Source organism: Monodelphis domestica, chromosome 4 (assembly GCF_027887165.1).
Source record: "Monodelphis domestica isolate mMonDom1 chromosome 4, mMonDom1.pri, whole genome shotgun sequence".
Taxonomy (NCBI): Eukaryota; Metazoa; Chordata; class Mammalia; order Didelphimorphia; family Didelphidae; genus Monodelphis; species Monodelphis domestica.
In genome coordinates, this window is record NC_077230.1 from 2,152,213 (window position 1) to 2,171,283 (window position 19,071).

Consider the following 19,071-nt stretch of genomic DNA (forward strand, 5'->3'; position numbering starts at 1 on the left):
CTGCTGGGTCTGTACCCCAAAGTGATAATAAGGAAAAAGACTTGTACAAGAATATTCATAGCTGTGCTCTTTGTGGTGGCAAAAATTGGAAAACGAGGGGATGCCCTTCCATTGGGGAATGGCTGAACAAGATGGAATACTATTGTGCTCAAAGGAATAATGAACTGAAGGAATTCCATGTGAACTGGCACAACCTCAAGGAACTGATGCAGAGCGAGAGGAGCAGAACCAGGAAATTACTCAACACAGGGACTGATACATTGTGGCACAATTGTATATAATAGACTTTCCTACTAGCAGCAAGGTAATCAATGATCCAGTACAATACTGAGGGACTTACAAGAAAGAATGTATCCACATCCAGAGAAAGAACTGTGGGAGTAGAAACACAGAAGAAAAACACCTGCTTGATCACATGGTTCAATGGGGATATGATTGGGGATGTAGACTGTAAACCATCACCTGAGAGCAAATATTAATAATATGGAAAATATGTCTTGATTAATGACACATTTAAAAAGCAGTGGAATTGCCCGTTGGCTATGGGAGGGGGTGGCAGGAAGGGAGGGAAAGAACATGATTCATGTAACCATGGAAAATTTATCTAAATTAATTAAACAAATAAACTTAAAAAAAAAGACAGATTGAGATATCTAGGCCCTTAGCCATTGGTAGTAGACTCTATTATATATTGTGTTTCCCTAATTGTGTTCCTGTACCCCATGTTCATTTTACAACTTAATAATTGGGTTTGCTTTTACAAAGAGATATTTACTTCAAATGTTTTATAATAAATATGCAGACATGCTCCCTGACATGTGGGACATAATCCTTTTGCCTCATATTCTTGTAGAACCTGGGAGGGTGGTTTAGGCTTGCAGTTTAGCTCAGTTCTCATCTAGCACAGCCCCAAGGTTGAAGTCCACCATCTTCTTTGACCTCAAATTCCAGGCACGAGGCTACTCCGCATTTGTACTGGCTCTTTTCAATATTCCACCTGAAATTCTGAATCCAAAGTTGCCATAGTTTGCACTTCCAGGTCCCTGAAGAGTACTATCTGCACCTAAAAGCTAAGGACTAACATTCAGTCTTTTCCTCAAGGCCTTGGGGCAAAAAAGGAAACAGCGGGGAAAGGAAGTCCTTCTCCTTGCCCTGATGCCACCAGTTCATCAGTTCACGGCACCACGCTGTAGATGGCTTGCTTTTTCTAGCCTTCTCTAGAGTCTGCAAAAGAACATATTGGACAGATGTTGAGTATCCTAGTCTAATCGTTTTTAAATGGTGGAATCTTTTCTGGCTACGCAGCCAATAGAAAAGACTATTTCCTCCATCGGATATTTTCTTCCAGAAGCAAGCAAGACACTTCCACGTCAGGTGATGTAAGCACGATTCAAAGTGCCCCTACATTTATATAACTTACATGTTCCTAGTAAGATACCATGGCATTCTCATTGAAAGGCAAGCTAAAGAAATTTGCCGTGTAACACAGAATAAGAGAAATTTTGTTGAAATTGTATATTAAGATGCCAAAAGCATTTTATTACTTTGCTTTAATAGAATTAAACAAGATTAACAAAATAAAAGCTATCTTGATAAAGATATACGTAGTAAAGCTAATCAGGGCAAGGCTGAAATTCTTAGTTTTCATTTCAAAGGCATTTATGTGTCAATAGCCAAGAAGAAAACACACTCCCTGTAGGCTTTGGGCCTGACACCCTAGTAAAAGGCTTCTACAAATAACTGAGTAATACACACCAAGGGCAACAAGGAATATCGCCAGTGAACATTTCTGGCCATCAGTGATGAATAAAATGATGGGTCATTGGCTTGTACAACAAGTCCTAGAATTGCTATCCTACAGGCTCCTCCACTAAGTCACCAGGTTTCCAATCTCAGCGCCAAATAACTAAAACTCATTTTGCATTTTTTCTTTTTATCCAAGGCTGGTATTTAATTCATTTAGTGGCTGTTTGGTGAGGAAACTCCCTTTAGCAATGCAGACTGACAACCACCCAGGCTTAGAAACCTGACGGGGACACTGTTGAAGTGACTTGCTTACAGCTTCAGAGCTAATATGTTTTATAAGCAGAAGCTGAACCCTCGCCTTTAGGACTCCAAGGCAGGCATATCCACTCCTCCGCACCTGGCAGGACAGTCTTTAAAAAATAAAGGGGGTACAAAATAAATGGGGGTACCATAAATGGAGTGGATTGGGGAGTTGGCCAACTATCGCCATGAATATAAACTTGCTTTTTCTCAGCCGGAGTTCACCGTGTGAGTGGGAACGATCTCAGCTTTGGACTTCCCTTCCTAGCTGTCTAGGAACAAGCCTCGCATATTCAAATAGTTCCTTAGTAATTGTTTGTGGAAATTGGATGTCATGCTTATAGGCTGTCAGTGTGCCAAGAAGGCTTTGGGGTCAAATCAGCTCTTCTGCGTGGCCAGAAATGGAGAGGTCAGGGCGATCTAGAGGAAAGAGAACTTGCTTCATTCTGAGGTTCACGTCCTCCTTGTGATTCACAATGAGAGGCGAGATCCTGGGCCAGTCAGCTGAGCCTTTGGCAACAGAGCCAAGCAGCTGGAAGTTGCAAAGTAGTGGACAGGAGAAGCTTCTTCTCCAAGAAGGACCATCATCAGGGAAGACTCCCATAAGGTGTAGAAATAGGGGCAGCTGTGTGACCCTGGGCAAGTCATTTAACCTCTGTGGCTTAGCCCTTCCACTCTTCTGCCTTGGAGTCAATACTTAGTATGGATTCTAAGACAGAAAGTAAGGATTAAAAAAGATTTCTAGGAAGAGCACTGGAGTCAATGAGAAATGGCTTTGTGCGGTGAAGGTGTGGCTAGTTGAAGGGATTCATCGTAACTGCCATAGAAATTGTAGGCAGAGGAAGTACTCAGTATGTACACGGAACTTTCAGAGCAATTTCAGAGAAGCTGACAGCGATAACTGGACATCGTGTGACAGGAATGCTGAAGACAGTGATTTCAACCCTCAAATCCCAGGGGCCCCATGTTTTACACCACCACCCGCACCCCCATCTTGGTACTCTCTGGGAACTGGACTGAATAAAGAGTCTTCAAGAATCTTGCCAATTCTTGCCCATTTTTGGAGAGGACGATTACCTATCAACGGCCAGTTCTGTCCATTCTTACTGTCTAAAAGCAGAGTGTCCCCAAAGTGAGTGGATTCTGTGCCTTAAGCCCATCTGCCTCAGCTATCATCATGCACGTGCCTCCGGCGTGGGCTCCGGAGGAACGACGTTGACGTTTTGGAAGTTGGCTAGCGTGGCCGCTATTTCCTTGTCCCACGCCTCTTCTTCACAATCTACTCGTCAGCATCTGCTATCCAGGCTAAGACAGCGCCTTTAATTTCCCCAGTCGGGTGAAGTCGGAGTAAAAAGTTTCCTTTTCAGTTGCTGTCGTCGGACGATGAGGAGGGAAACGCGTCAACTAAAGTAGAAGAAACAAGGTTTTGGGAGTGAGCACAAATGTCCTTTGGGATCACTGGTTCAGAACCATCCTGGTAGGTCCAGCTGAGCGTGCAGAACCTCCATGTTTGTTATCTTACAAAACAGCAAAACCAAAGGGACAAGTCAAGGCTGTCAGGCGATTGTTATGCTGTCGTTAAGCGCGTTAGAACTCTCATCTTCAGTACCCAAAAGGGCCATGAAAGTGCCTGTTCTGAGCTCCAAGAACAGAAGGTTCAGAAAGCTCATTAAATCTCTCTTGCCCTCATATGGTGAGACGTTAAGAATGGAAACAAATGACTAATAAAGATGAGTAATGAAAAAAATCTCATTTATTTTTGTAGCTGAAATGTGAAATTGTGTTCTTTACTTTGGAAGAGATTTTGAGGTATAAGAAGAGAACTTTTGATCCTTTTTCAGGTTCAAGTATAACATGAGCTCTGGCACGCAATCACTCCGCAGAGAGCCTGACGTCCAGTTACAGTATTTTGATTTTGGAGAGTTTTTTGCTCCTTGAAAATTAATTGGAAATTAAAAAAGAACCAGAACTCAGGACATCGAAATCTGGTAGCAACAAAACAATCATTCAATTCTATAATGTATACAGGAAAAAACCTTAGCTTGGGTTCCTGGTTGTGTTTTTCATTTAAACTGCTCCTAGCAGGCCCCCAATTCCTTTGGTCTGAATCAAGATGGTCATTTCCAGCGATGCTGGACCAGACGTGACTCATCATTGACTAAATTAGGATCACGAGAAGAGAACAGACGGCAGAATGGAAACAAGAGTGCAATGAATAATACAAGGAAGATCACTGCACACAAACTCATGAGAGCGTAGGAGACAATCCACAAAACGGAATCAGGCAAAGGGGAGACGTGGAGGCAGCTGCTTGCTATGTCATCTGTGGAGAAAGGTCCTGAAACCTCAGACACTGGAACACCACCAACTTCTAGAGGGAGAAGGAACAAAAACGTTATAGCTTATTGCATAAAAGTTTCTCTTTAAGATAAAAGACAATGGACTCTTCTAATAAGAATATTGATTGAGACAGGATGGGGACCTTGAAGGGAAAGAGCTAACACTGTTTTTCTTGACTAATTATTCACTTCAGGAATTGTTTACTAATTTCTTTCTTTTTTTGGTCAATTGGTTAAATTGTTGCTTACCGCTTATCATGGTCATGTGAAATGGAAATTACTAAGTAATTCTGTGTATTTTGTTTTACATCAATCTGTAAATATGCTAGACTCAAAGTTCAAAGTTAGTCATGGAAGTAATCTTATGGTTTCTTTTCTAAAATCCCTCACCTTCTTTCTTTGAAGCAATACTTTGTATTGGTTCCAAGACAGAAAATGGTTAAGGGCTAGGCAATGAGGGTTAAGTGACTTCTATAGGGTCACACAACTAGGAAGTATCTGAGATCAGATTTGAACCCAGGACTTCCCATCTCTATACCTGGCTCTCAAACCACTGAGTCACCTATCTGTCCCCAACCTCGTGGTTTTTTAGAACAAATATGTAATTAGCTCGGACTGGGTCCAGGTGTATCCAGTGACAGATCCCCCAAGGAGTATGACTTGAATTGGAGAAAAAAGTCAGACCTTAGAATTTAAGAACCAGGGTTTGCACAACAGCCACACCTCACTAGAAATTGACAACTGAACCATCCTGTTGAGGCAGAGCATGCTTGACATTTTTCACAAGTTTATAGTATAGGAGTAAGAAAAGGTGAAAATGGAATCATTTTACTTTATATTTGATAAAGGCTTCTTAGAAATCCAAGAAGTTGAAATTAATGTTTAACATAAAGTTGGTAGGTTCTTTTGAATTCTATTCATCAACACTGGACCTGTGTTGTGTTTACGTAACTGTAGCAACTATAGAATCCCTGAAAATCTCTTTGGAAAAGGCCTTAATTTGGAGAAATAATGATCTTTAAACCAGTTCTCTGATTTAGCTTCAAAAATGAATATTAGTCTCCAAACAATTCAATAATTCTTTAACCAAATGTCAAAATTTTTATCTCTAACAAAACTTATCTTTTTTTGCTTATAAATATAAAGGAAAAGAGAGAACCTGTACTTAAATGCTAATGAATAAATTCTCAAAAAGGGAGAGAGTAGAACAAACATATCTTTTAAAAACATTACAAAGCACAAGAATCAGTGAACCTTTTTTATGGCATATCTACCTAAAACCAAGACTAGAAGTCCAGGAAGTTTAATGTAAAGCAAGTACGGCAGATCGTCTAAAGCTAAAATAATAACTTCCAACTTCATTAGAAAACCACATTTCCCAAGGCTGACCATGGTGTCTCCCTTCAGAATTCTAGGGGACTCAGAAGACTTGGAGATAATTTTCTAATGTAATATCTCATGGACCCGTATCATTGCTCTTTCCTCAAATATTATCTATATATCGACAGCTGTCTATCAATTAGTTAACTAGAATTATTTGGCCTTTGAAAAGAGGCATTTATTTATTATGAACAATTAGCACAAAGTATCCCTCTTGGTTGAAAGATTGTCTGTGACAATTTCTTGCCAGTACATATAGACTTTAGAGAAAAGTAGACAGCATCGGAGAGCACATACGGCAAAGCCAACCACATGGCTTTTGTTCCTGGGACGTCCTTGTTTCTCTTTTAATGCACACTCATGAATGAATGAGGTTCATAAAGACCTGCTTGAACTTGAACAAGAACTCTGTTCTTGAAGACTGAACCATATATGCTCACAAACTCAACATGTTAAGAGTAATAATTCATTTTCTGTTGCCACAAATCCACTTCCCAGTTATTGTTCTGCATCTCCCCATTATTGCTGAAGGTACCACCAATGCTATCAGGTTTATTGCATTGGTGCCATCTTTGCCACCGAACTCTCATTCTGCTGGCTAATCCTCTTTTCATCTTTATGATGTCCTCCACACACGCCCTATTCTCTCCTTGTTCAAAGACTCCACCCAACTTTGAAACAGCACCAAAAAAGGGAATTTCCTAAAATGCAATTCTGCACCAATTACTTTCCTTTTGCCCATTCATTAACTCCAGTGGCTTCCTAGTAATATTAGAATAATATATAAATCTTGTGTTTGATATTTTAACTCCCTTTTCAACCCAATCCTTGACTACCTTTCTCAATTTCTTAAGCCATTATTTACCTACAAGCATTCTCTCATTCAGTCATACCGGCCTAACTTGCTATTCCTCCTATAAAATGCTTCACTTCCTTTGTATTTCCTTTGCCTTTGCAGGTTGTGCCAGTTCCCTAGAATGCTCACGCCCTGGTTTTGTAAAATATCTAGTTCAATCGCCATCTTTGCCATGAGGTCATTTCTGGTTCTCTCATTTGCTAGTCCTTTCCCCTCCCAGGTCACCTTGATAGAATTATGTTTATATTCATGTATTATGTATAATTAAATTAATGTCATTCACATTTAGTATCATACTTCCATAAATTTAGTTATTAAAAGAGGGACCATCCTCAGTGCGAAATGCTACAGGATTGAGAAAAAACCATTAGATATGAGTGTTAAGAGATCACTGTGTGAAAAGGGGAGGAGAGATATGAATCATATCAAACAGGGATGCTAAAATTTACTGAGAGCATTTTTAAGGAGAGGGGAGGCTTGAGCATGTTTGTTGCTTGTATAATCCTTTATGCCCATTTCTTTCCCTTGCTGTAATGTGAGATTCCTCAGGGCAGGGATTGCTTTGCCTTTGTCGTTATGTCTCTTACGTTTACCACGAAGACTAGGCATGTGTAAACACTTCATAATTGAACCAGGAATATTTTAAATGACTTCCTGTTAGAAGTGTTCCATTATTAACCCTGAAGCAAATGAAACTGTATGCGTGCTCTTCTCCAGTCTCTCAACCACCAAGTTATTTTCTTCTCTATATTATCAGAAAATGTAACTTTTGGAAGAACCAGGAGCCAAGAAATCCTGACATTCTAGAACAATCGGTCAAAACCAAATTTTATCAAGGTCCAATTGAAGAGGGAGGTATGCAAAGTCTTACACTTGTTAAAAATCCACTGCAAAATTTCAGGATAGAGATTTCAGATGAAACGATATTGTAAAATAATAACATCAAGATGATTTGATACTAATTTGATAAATTAGTAAATTTACAGAAACGATTTTTAAGTAAAGGCAAAAGTAACGAAGTTGGATAATTCAAGAATTATTTACCTGCACAGAGACTCAATGCAAATCCTATCCTCTTCTGAGCTCTGTCAAATATAACATAGAAACCTTCCATGATGGTAGCACCAATTATGAGAGAATTAGTAGATGATGAGATGCCAAACCGGTAACATTCATAATTTGAGTCAGTTCCCAAGATAGGTAGAATATAAAGCTGTAGTTTAAAAGAGGGGAAAAAACAAGAAACCACATTAGTCCATCACCAACAGAGAGCTCATTGTACAGATAGTACTGTCCTAGTTACTGACGAGAACTTCTTTTTAAAATGAAAAATATCATTTTGCTATTTCCTCCTCTCAAACAAGCAATTATTTTCTCTTCCATTTCCCCTTCCCACCAATAAACAATAAAACAAAGGGAAACAAAGGCAATCTTGTATAATAAATATGTACAGTAAGGTAAAACAAATTGGCCATGTCCAAAAATGAACATCTTGGATCTCATTTTGGTCATCTCTATGGTAAAAAGTTCATGGTATGCTTCATTTTCAAGCCTTTTGAATTATGACTGGTCACATGCATTTTTTTGGTTTTCAAATTTCAAAGGTGTTTTTCTTTGTAACATCCTTTACTAAAGTGCCCTTCTAGTTCTTTTTAAAACATCTTAACAGAACTATTTACTGACATTCAGTTATTTTAGAAAGAGCATAGGTCTAGAAGTTATTTAATTTCCCTTCTGCTTTACTCTTTTTCTCTTTCCCTTCCTACTTTTCTCTGTATTTTTTTGTTGATTTATATAATTAATTTAGAATATTTTTCAGTGGTTACAGGATTCATATTCTTTCCCTCCCCTCCTCCAACCCCATCCCAAAGCCAATTAGCAATTCTACTGAGTTTTACATGTATCATTGATCAAGACCTATTTCCATATTATTAATATTTGCACTAGGTTAATTGTTTACAGTCTAAATCATCAATCATATCCCCATCGAATCATGTAATCGAGCAGTTGTTTTTCTTCTGTGTTTCTACTGCCACAATTTTTTTCTCTGGGTGTGGATAGCATTCTTTCTACTAAGACCCTCCGAATTGTCCTGGAACATTGCATTGCTGCTAGTAGAGAAGTCCCTTATGCTTGATTGTACCATAGTGTATCAGTCTCTGTGTACAATGTTCTCCTGGATCTGCTCCTTTTGCTCTGCATCAATTCCTGGAGGTTGTTCCAGATCACATGGAATTCCTTCAGTTTATTATTCTTTTTAGCACAATAATATCCCATCACCAAAATATACCACAACTTGTTTAACCATTCCCCAATCAAAGAGCATCCCTTCATTTTTTCAATTTTTGCTACCACACAGAGCATGGCTATAAATATTTTTGTACACATATTTTATCTTTTTTGTCTTTGGGGTACAAACCCAGCAGTGGTATACCTGGATCAAAGGACAGACAGTGTTTAAGAGCCCTTTGGGCATAGTTCCAAATTGCCATCTAGAAAGGTTGGATCAATTTACAACTCTTGCCACATGCCCTCCAACATTTATTATTTTCCTTTGCTGTCATATTAGTCAATTTGCTAGGTGTGAGGTGGTACTTCAGAGTTGTTTTGATTTGCATTTCTCTAATTCTGAGAGACTTAGAATACTTTTTTATGTGCTTATTGATAGACTTGATTTCTTCATTTGAAAACTATCTATTCATGTTCCTTGCCCATTTGTCAATTGGGAGATGACTTGATTTTTTTTGGACAATTGATTTGGCTCCTTGTAAATTTAAGTAATTAGACCTTTGTCAGAGGTTTTTGTTATAAAAGATTTCCCCCAATTTGTTGCTTCCCTTCTAATTTTGGTTGCACTGGTTTTGTTTGTACAAAATCTTTTTAATTTAATGTAATCAAAATTATTCATTTTACATTTTGTAATATTCTCTATCTCGTTTGGTCTTAAAATATTTCCTTTCACAAAGATCTAACAGGCAAACTATTCTATGTGCACCTAATTTACTTGTTTCCTTCTTTAAATTTAAGTCATTTACCCATTCTGAATTTATCTTGGTGTAGGGTATGAGATGTTGATCTAACCCTGATCTCTCCCATACTGTTTTCCAATTTTCCCAGCAGTTTTTGTCAAATAGTGGATTTTTGTCTCAAAATATGGGATCTTTGGGTTTATCATACACTATCTTACTGATGTATATGATCTCTAGATTCTTGGTGACATTTTTAGACCCAACATTAACAGTAAAGAGGTTGGGTTTTTTCTAGACTCCTCTGCCACATTTTTGTAATGATGGCAGTAATAGCCTTATAAAAAATATTTCCGCCAAGGTTGAAACATTGCTACACCTGAAAACTTGTGACAAGTATCCATTAGCTTCTAAGGTTTTTTTTTTCTTTAAATGTCATACAGCAGGTTAATGTAAAATATGATAGTGAGTCTGTTTGCTATTGTCATTAAATGGGCTCTTAACTTTGGGGATTTTGATACTTTTTGAATGTGCATTACATGCTGTACTAGTGTTCTTTATAAAAAAACTGTTACTTTGTGAAAATTATTTTATTTGCACTCACAGTGGATGATGGCCAGGTTTAAAGAGGAAATGGATCTCATTTTTTGGTGAGAAACCTTTGTATTTGTCCTTTCCTTAGCTGACACAGTGTGTCAATGATTATAAGCTATATTTTTGATTTTTAAAACTCTTATTATTTTTTCATGCATGTGCAATATACAATTTCAGTTTAAAATTTTTTTTCTCTTTTTGTATTTGAAGCACATGTCAACAGTATTGAGAAGATTTTCTTTAACTTTTTTGATTTTGCAGTAATATAAGTTTAAGATATATTTGCTATAATGTCAATGCATACCCCAAAAGCTTTAGACTATAAGAATGATACCACTTATTGTTTTTAAAAAATTTATGGGACTTTTCATAATGATTCTGGCTGATTCCAGGATAAGAGACTACAAAAAGAGCCATTGCACAGTGCCAAAGAAGCACAAAGCTAAACTGAATAGTGCCAATTGAGCACAAGTCAAAGAGAGCAACCAATCCTGATGGGATTGATGAAAATTTTGAGCCATGAAAAGAGGACTTGAACGTGTTTGGGGTTCAACATTGCAGCTATTTAACATGTATTAAAGGCAAGTCTTCCTTGTCCCACATTCTACTAAGAATCTCAAATTTGGCTCCTACCTGGCTCCTAAAAATCTAGTCTGTATTCTGCCTTTTATAATGTGGCAACTTTCTGTAGTCCTGACTACTGATTGGGTAAATGCTTAATTGCTTATATCATTTTAATTGGGCCCTGATTCAAGGACCTGTTATAGATTTATTTTTCCTTTACCTAGGATTTTTACACAGAAGACTTTGATAGTCTATATTTCATCCAGAACTTATTTTTTATTTGTATTTTAAAAATATTTTTTAATTCTCTTGCCAATTGATTCACATCCCTCATAATTCAGCCAGACATCCTAAGTAATCCCTGTGTTTTTCAGTCATCTTCTTTGGGGGGAATGTATAAATATTATTATTTTAAATTGCAAAGTTTAAATTCCTTTTGAGAGTAATTTTAGGTTAAGAAACACACTACCTCTCCGAATCCGGAAAGTGAACTGTTTGGAGATGACACCGTGAAGATGCCTTCACAGACCACACGCTGCACCAGAAGATCCAGAGTGAACTTTGGGATGTGGAGATTTGAACTGTGTGGGGTTGAATGCATTTGTTTGTATGTATACTCTTATGCTGAAGGGGACTGCCCCCAACTGGCTTTGTGTCAATGCACCTGGCAATCATGGGTTTTGTTTTCTTTTCCTCTTATCTTCAAATTATTGTTGTTTCATAGCTGGTATGTTTACAAGACCCACTAGAAAGACCAGTCTTCTGCAAGTCTCAGGGGGGATGTATAAATAGATTTTGAACGTTAGACTTCATTCCCCAGAAGTCCTTGGTATTTCCCAGAATTCCTTATAATCTCTCCTACATCTCCACATTGGCGAGATCACGTTATTAGTATTTAACTGGCAGTAATGCCTCCCCCCTCTCTCTTCTTGCATGATGTAGCAATGGTGGTAAGGTGGGAGATTTTGAAAATGGTTAAGCAGCCATGGGCATGTGGTTTTTATTTTGTATCCTCTTTATTCCTTGATTTCTAATGATATTTAATAAATCCCATAAAAATAATATTTTTATTATTAGAGATATAAATTTAAATTTTACACTGAGGTCATTTACCCTAAGTGTATTTCATTGATCCTGACATCTGCCTCTTAGCCAGTACCATATTGTTTTGATGATCACTGCTTTATAGTATAGTTAAGATCTGGTACTGGTAGGCCCCCATCCTTCACATTTTTGATATTCTTGATCTTTTGTTCTTTCAAGTGAACTTTCTTATAATTTTTTTCTAATTTGGCAAAAATTTTTGGTAGTTTGATAGCTATGGCACTAAATAAGTAAATTAATTTGAGCAGGACTGTCATTTTTATTATATTAACTTGTCCTACCCATGAGCAATTCCTGTTTTTCCTATTATTTAGATCTAGTTTTAAGTGTGTGGAAAGTGTTTTGTAGTTGTGTTCATATAGTTTGCCCTTCTAGTTCTACTCACTTTGTTGTGTATGAGTTTACTGAAGTTGTTTCAATTTGCTTTTAAACTGTCCATTTGATAATTTATTATGGTACAATAATATTCCATTTCATTTCTATGCCATACTTAGTTTGTATATCCCTCAACTGGAAGACATGCCTCTATTTTCCAGGGTTTTTTTTTCGCTAGAAAAAGAGCTGATATAAACATTTTTGTAGGTATATATTTTTTTCTTTTTCTTTGATCTCTTCAGGACAAAAGTATAATAGTAATACAGTTGAGATGTATGTGGTGTTCAGGGAAAACAAGAATCTTTGGTGTGAGATCTTGTCAAGCCCTTTTCAGGCTGTTCATCCAACTTTGGTTTCCATTAGTCATTTAACTCTCAGTTCTGGTTCCAAGAGGCTGTAGCATAGGCAGAGGCCACACCCCACTAAAATCATCTTGACAGATGGGCTAAACCAGTTTAAGGTGACTGACAAACCTCTTACCCATGATTAAGTTAGAAAGCTGTCTACCCCAAGCACATGAAGACCTCTTGGCAGAATGGGCAGATGAGAACAACTTGTTCCAATGGCCATGAAGCAAGTGCTTTAGAGTGCTTAGTTAGACTTCAAAGACACCATTGCCATCCACTGCATCCAGGGCCATCATCTTGATTTTTGCCTACCACTGGACTTTGATGACTCTGGAAGATAGAGTGAGATGGACTTTTTTGTGCAACTGGGCCTCTCTTAAATCCAATCCACACACAAGCCAAGACTTCATTCTCATGATGTCATCGGACCTCTTTGAAACAAAGGACAAACAACAGTGGCAATGGATCAATGGGCATGAACAGTTTGGTAGCTTTGAGGACATCATTCCAAATCATTTCCAGAATGACTGAACCAAGTCACAACTACTCCAGTACTGTAGTGGCATTCCTGTTTCCCAATAAGACCTCCAAAATTTGTCATTTCCTCTTTTTGTTATCTTTAGTAATCTAATAGGAACTTGAGTTGCTGTATTTTACATGTGTCCAATTACGAGTGATTTGGACTTTTCCCACATAGTTTTCAGTAGCTCAGATTTTTTCCCTTTAAAACCTGACTTGTAACTTGGGAGTAGCTTATAAATTTGAATACATTTTTTATGTAACTTTTCTGAATGATTTCCCTTATTTTAACCATATTGGTCTTTTCGTGTACAAAACAACCAAATTTTATGTAATCAAAATGATTAATTTTCTCTCCAGTGATCTTATCTGTTATTCACAAAAGGCAATATCTTTCTTGTTTAAGGATAATTTCAGAAAATCAAGGCATTAGAGACACTAAGTCTATTCGATTTAATGATGTGCCCATGCCTACGTAACTGAGTCCCAGATTACCTTCTACCCTCTATCCTTCTGTTTTCCAGGTAGCTACGCTTTTCAAGTGAAGAACACGAGAACTAGGTGTTTCTAGAATTGGAAGTTACCTCCTCTTGAATACCAACCAACCAAACAGAGATTTCCATAAGAAAACTCTTCTCCTAGAAAAAGAGGATCACTCAGGACCTCTCTGCAAGTGAAAGCCTAAACAGAACCATGTTCTGGTCTAGCAGAAGTTCTCTACTTCATCAAAACTCTATGGTGATTCTTGGGATTCTAGACTGTAAACCTCAAAATTTCTTAGACTTATAAATGTTGGAAATTTCACCATTTTGGAATGGTGGAAAATGTTGGAAATTTCCAACATTTATAAGTCTAAGAAATTTTGAGGTTTACAAGACCAGTGATGGGAGAGTATCTGAACTATCTGACCCACCATGTCACAGAAGATCTTTGTTTTTAGGGGGCGCATATGTGTGTGTATCATTGAAAGATATCTAGACTGATGCATTGTTCCTGGTGCTGTGGGTCAATCTGGGTTGGGGGAGGAGCTATCGTTGTGGGCATCTTCATATTGCCTGAGATTTGACAAGTCAAGCACGCCACCTGCCCACCTGGGCAAAGTGTCAGGTACCCGGGAAGGGTCTGAGCCACGAGGGCCCGAACTCTTGCTGATGTAAACCTATTGGGATGATCTCATTGCTAAAGTTATTATAAAAAGCTGGCCCAGTCTGAAATTCAGGTTGATCTCCAGTGATCAGCCCATCAACATGTTGCTGTCTTAATATATTTCCTTTTTTTTTTAAACCCTCCCCTTCCATCTTGGAATCAATACTGTGTATTGGCTCCAAGGCAGAAGACTGGTAAGGGCTAGCCAATGGGGGCTAAGCGACTTGCCCAGGGTCACACAGCTAGGAAGTGTTTGAGGCCAGATTTGAACCCAGGACCTCCCATCTCTGGGCCCAACTCTCTATCCACTGAGCCACCCAGCTGCCCTCCACTCTCTTCATTATGTATCTTTTCTGTCTACTCTAGATGGTCATTCTCTGATCCATGCCCCCATCATGATGTAGTTTCTCTCTTTTCTCTCCTGCTTGTGCCATCAATGTTTCTAAGCTCTACATGCTTAGCTCTCCCTGCTAGGCAGTTCTTGGCACCGCCTTGTAGACCTCGTTCCGTGTGTCACCTTTTCCCATAGTGCCTCACTCCTAGAAGCATGCCCATTCCTGAAGACGTCAGAGAGGACCCTGAAGTGAGGCCGGATCCCGCCTTCATTATACAGCCCATCCCTGACAGCGCCTTCCAGTGGCCGCATCTTTTCCTGCATTTGCCTCAAAATCTTCCTGTGTTCATGTACTTCTGCTTCTCCACTCCAGGTGCCCCAGGAGCTCCAGTTCTCTCACCCCCTAAAACAGGACTGGAGCACCCGGGCTGCCCCTCACACATGGGGGCCATTGTGGAGCACAGATGAATGGCTGCTGATGGACTGATCTCCCTCCAGATCGTCTCCGTTCACCGGTGGCGCCTCCTCTTTTAGTGACAAACAGATGCTGTGGTTGGGTCGGCCTCTCCTTTTCCTTTCTTTGGCTCTGCTGTTAGTCCCCGATTTGCCCCAGCTCAGCACATCCCGTCCTCTTTTCACACTCGTTTCTCTTCCTTTCGTGAACCTTCCATGTAAAAACCCCTCATGCACCCCCCTCGCTTCGTCTGCAGGCGAGACCTCGCCAGGCTCGTCCACCCGACTTCCCCTTCGCAGCGCTTCTTTGTGTGCGCTCAGAGAGACGTGGCTGACTGATCCCTCCCACCGTCCCGGGGCTGCCGACCTTCTCCTGCCTTTCTGTTGGGTGAGACGTGAAAAGCAAGTGAGCTTTTTCGGCCCAGTTTTCCTCTGAAGGATTTAAGTGCCCTCGTTATTGAACGCGCGCCATTGTCCCGGGCTGGTGAAACTCAGCCGTGCGGACTGGCTTCACAGCTCTGTAAAACACCTCGGTCCGTCCCCTTCTGCTTTCGGTGGGGTCCCGAAGAGCTTTTTATGGTTTGCATTTGATCTCCTTTGTACTTGACCGCCTTCCTTCCGACCACTGGCACAAAGGGTGTCCATGGAAACGAATCGTTAAATTTCCCCACTGCGGGCTAAGTGTTGTCAGCCTTGAGGTTTCCTCTACATTTGAATTCTTTCCACTGAAAATTCATCTTCCATGTTCCGGAATTCTGGCCAGCTCTCTGCTAGGAGTCATCTCCTCAAGGCGCTGCTGCTGTTCTGTCCAGCCATCCTTCTGGACCTCCTGGGAGCCTTGGTTCATCTGTACATCAATCACTGCATTTTACAGGCCGAACGTCCCATTTTCTTCTTCTGTTATTATCATTTGCTTCTCTTCCTCATCGTTCTTGACTTTCTCATGTTTGCCTCCTCAATGTACCATGCTCCTTTTTGTTTCTTCGGGGAGGCTTGCCATAGCAGATTCCAGCTTTTCTTTTCTCTGCCAATTACTTATGCCACGCAATCCAGCTCTCAAAATTCTCATTTTCCTTTTGAACCACGCAGGACCTGTATGTTGTATTGCCAGGTTCTCTTCACTTTCCACAGGGCCTTCTGTCGGGAGGCTGTACTACTTCCCTTTGTTCCTGGGTTTGCCTTTGCTGTATCTCCCGATGTTCAAGATCTTTGAGCTGTCTTCTTCCTGCAGAGCACCCCAGCACAGGCCCTACGTGCGCACACGCACACACACCCCATTTACAGCCAACCAATCCTCTACGATTTCTGGTCTGTCCAAGTTCATCTTGCTAGCTTTCCTGACACTCTCCATCCATCTCATCCTCTCCCTTTTCTTTTGCTTTACAGCCTGTTCGTTCAGTCATGGCCACTTTGGAGGTTTTTCTTGGCAAAGACAGTGGAATATAGTGCCACGTCCTCTTCCAGCTCATTTTCTGGGTGAGGACTTGAAGGCAAATCCAGTTTTAGTGACACGCCCACGACTGCCCGGTTAGTAAGTTTCTTAGGCTGGATCTGAACTGTCTTCCTTACTCCACCGGTACTCTATCCAATGCCTCACCTCGTGGCCTGAAATAGGCAGTACACATATGACTTCCTTTTTCAGAGATGAAGAAATTCTGGTTTGGAGAGATTAAATGACGAGGATAGTCCGTGCTGTTTAGCCGGTAGTGACCCTATGACCAATAGTTTTCCACCATACCGTTATATTTCTATAAGCACATTTTAAATTTAAGTTTCTACAGAAGAAACAACTTCCACGTGTTCTACTCTTCTAATGACTACAATTGATCTGAGGCAGCTCATGATTTTGAAGGGCTTGAAAGAATATTATTCAAACGTTACTAAATCCAAGGAAATAACAGTATTATCATCATTACTTCTATATTATAGTGAGAGACAGACAGATCCTCATTGGCCACGTAATTTGTCTCAGAATCGAGGACGCTGTAGAGACCAGAATTCAAGTGAATCGCTTTTATGTTCTCTATTAGATCTTGCTGCATAAAAATCCCTAATCAGCAGACGTGAATTAAGTCCTTTCGCTGGCCCTTAAGGAAATCACTTACTATTTGGGGCCCAGCTTATGCCTGGTAAAATGAGGGGCTGCACTGGATATCCTCTAATGCACCTTTCCGCGTGGGCACTCCTGATTGTCTCTTATTATGCTTTTATGCTAGGGCCATGTAGGACGGACTTAATACATGTTTTCTTAATTAAAAATATGTTGGAATCGAATCACAGCCTGTGGAAGGCTAATGCAGAGCGAAGCCTGTGCCCAAAGGAAAGCGTTCTTGTGCGGTTCCAAGAGAGGCAGAAGATTTCTGCCGCTTCCTCTTGCTCCACTCTCCTTCTCTAAGGGAGACCTTAATTCCCGCCGGGGGACGTAGGACCTGCGGATTAGAGGCCGCTTTGCCTTCCTCAGAGAGGAGGAGAGGGAACCCTGAGCTCGAATGGTAGCTCCATTCTCCCTCAATGCTATCAACCTTAGTCACATTAACCTAGAGGAGGCCGTTTTCAGCCCGATACAACTTTGATCACTGCTCAGCGCTGGAGGGAAGAAGCACCCCAATTTTCATATCCAAGCTTTGGCCACTTTCCCACCGACTACACAGTGAAGTAGCAAGGGGCACCCTTTTAACCACATCCCAGCAAAGCGGAAATAAAGACGGCAAATAGGAAATACACAAGGCGGTGAGGAGTGCAGAAGGTCTCCCAGTGGCCACGAAACAGCCCGGCTCACCCAAGAGGAGGCTTCCCAGAGTCTCCCCTGGCGTCAGTCGGGGATGGAGGCACGATGGGGCTTCCCGCTCCTCTCCCATCCTTCTAGAGCATTTCTTTCACCACCTTCAAGTGGAGGCGGCTTTCTCAGCTTCCTTCTTGGAACTAGAAATGGGAAGTATCCAAAGCAAGCACAGATCCTGGAAAGAAAGCTGGCCGCGCTCTCTTGCTCTGGCCAGTTCCTCCCCCTCTTCAGGTGAGGCAGGGTATTTGTCTCCATGCATATGCAGAGTCTCCGCCCACTGGGCTTAGGACATTAAAAATAGAGAAGTGAAAACCCAAGTTCATACCTGAGGCAGGATGGTGATTCGGAATGCTTGGCTGGAGTTCTCATCCCTCATGTATATGGAGATATTGGGAAAGTACAACCAAGGCGTTTCGTAGTTAGCCCAGCACGCAAGCTGAGAACCCGCCCAGAACCCTTCGGAAAACTCTGAGATCTAAGGGCGAAAAGACGGTCCATCAAAAACAAACGTTACAGTCATCAGCTCGGTTACTCTCTACTCTGTCAGCATCACCCCCAATAGTAATAGGATTAAAGTATCAACGGAACTTGAACAGCTAGAGCAGGAAGCAGTGTCTGAAGATTTTAAAATCCACCAATAAAATGGAGTGGGACGGTATTCTAGCCCAACAGTGGCAAATTCATATTGAAACAGGGCTTCTAATGCAAACAGGACTGTAGAATAACTGAGTTTTAAAGTTATCTCTTTTGTTGTATTTTCATTTATTTTGCTAACATTTCCCAATTCTATTTTAACCTGGATTAGGCAGCCCAATTCCGTTCTGTGTTTGACACTTCTGCTCAGACCATTCAAAGATATCTTTTTGATATAATTTATATATATATATATATATATATACATACACACATATATATGTACAATTACTTTTTTGAAGTAATTTTTACAGAGACAGAATGTTTCTTTTCAAAAATCTTAACTTGTGACAGAATTGGAACACCAGTGCATTGTTGGTGGAGTTGTGAAGTGATCCAACCATTCTGGAGGGCAATTGGAGCTATATTCAAAGGGCTATGAAACTATGCACATCCATGGATCCAGTATTACCATTACTGGGTCTGTCTCTCAAAGAGATAATAAAAAAGGGGAAAGTACCCACTTGTACAAAAATGTTTATTGTTGTTCTTTTTGTGATGACAAAGAATGGAAGTTGAGAGGATGTCCGTCAATTGGGAGATGGCTAAACAAACTGGTACATGTTGGTAATG

At 40.2% G+C, this 19,071-nt stretch overlaps 1 protein-coding gene across 1 annotated transcript in view; it reads right to left on the reverse strand.

Moving 5' to 3' along the window:
- Positions 1 to 1,518: 1,518 nt before the first annotated feature.
- Positions 1,519 to 19,071, reverse strand: part of BACE2 (beta-secretase 2) — a 107,701-nt gene continuing 90,148 nt past the window's right edge. Inside the window, exons 7-9 of the mRNA XM_001370355.4 lie at positions 18,131 to 18,280; positions 7,666 to 7,834; positions 1,519 to 4,417 (exon numbers count right to left, since the gene is read on the reverse strand). Of these exons, the coding sequence (XP_001370392.2) occupies positions 4,164 to 4,417; positions 7,666 to 7,834; positions 18,131 to 18,280 (573 nt within the window). The 3' untranslated portion in view covers positions 1,519 to 4,163. The remainder of the gene's footprint in view (positions 4,418 to 7,665; positions 7,835 to 18,130; positions 18,281 to 19,071) is intronic.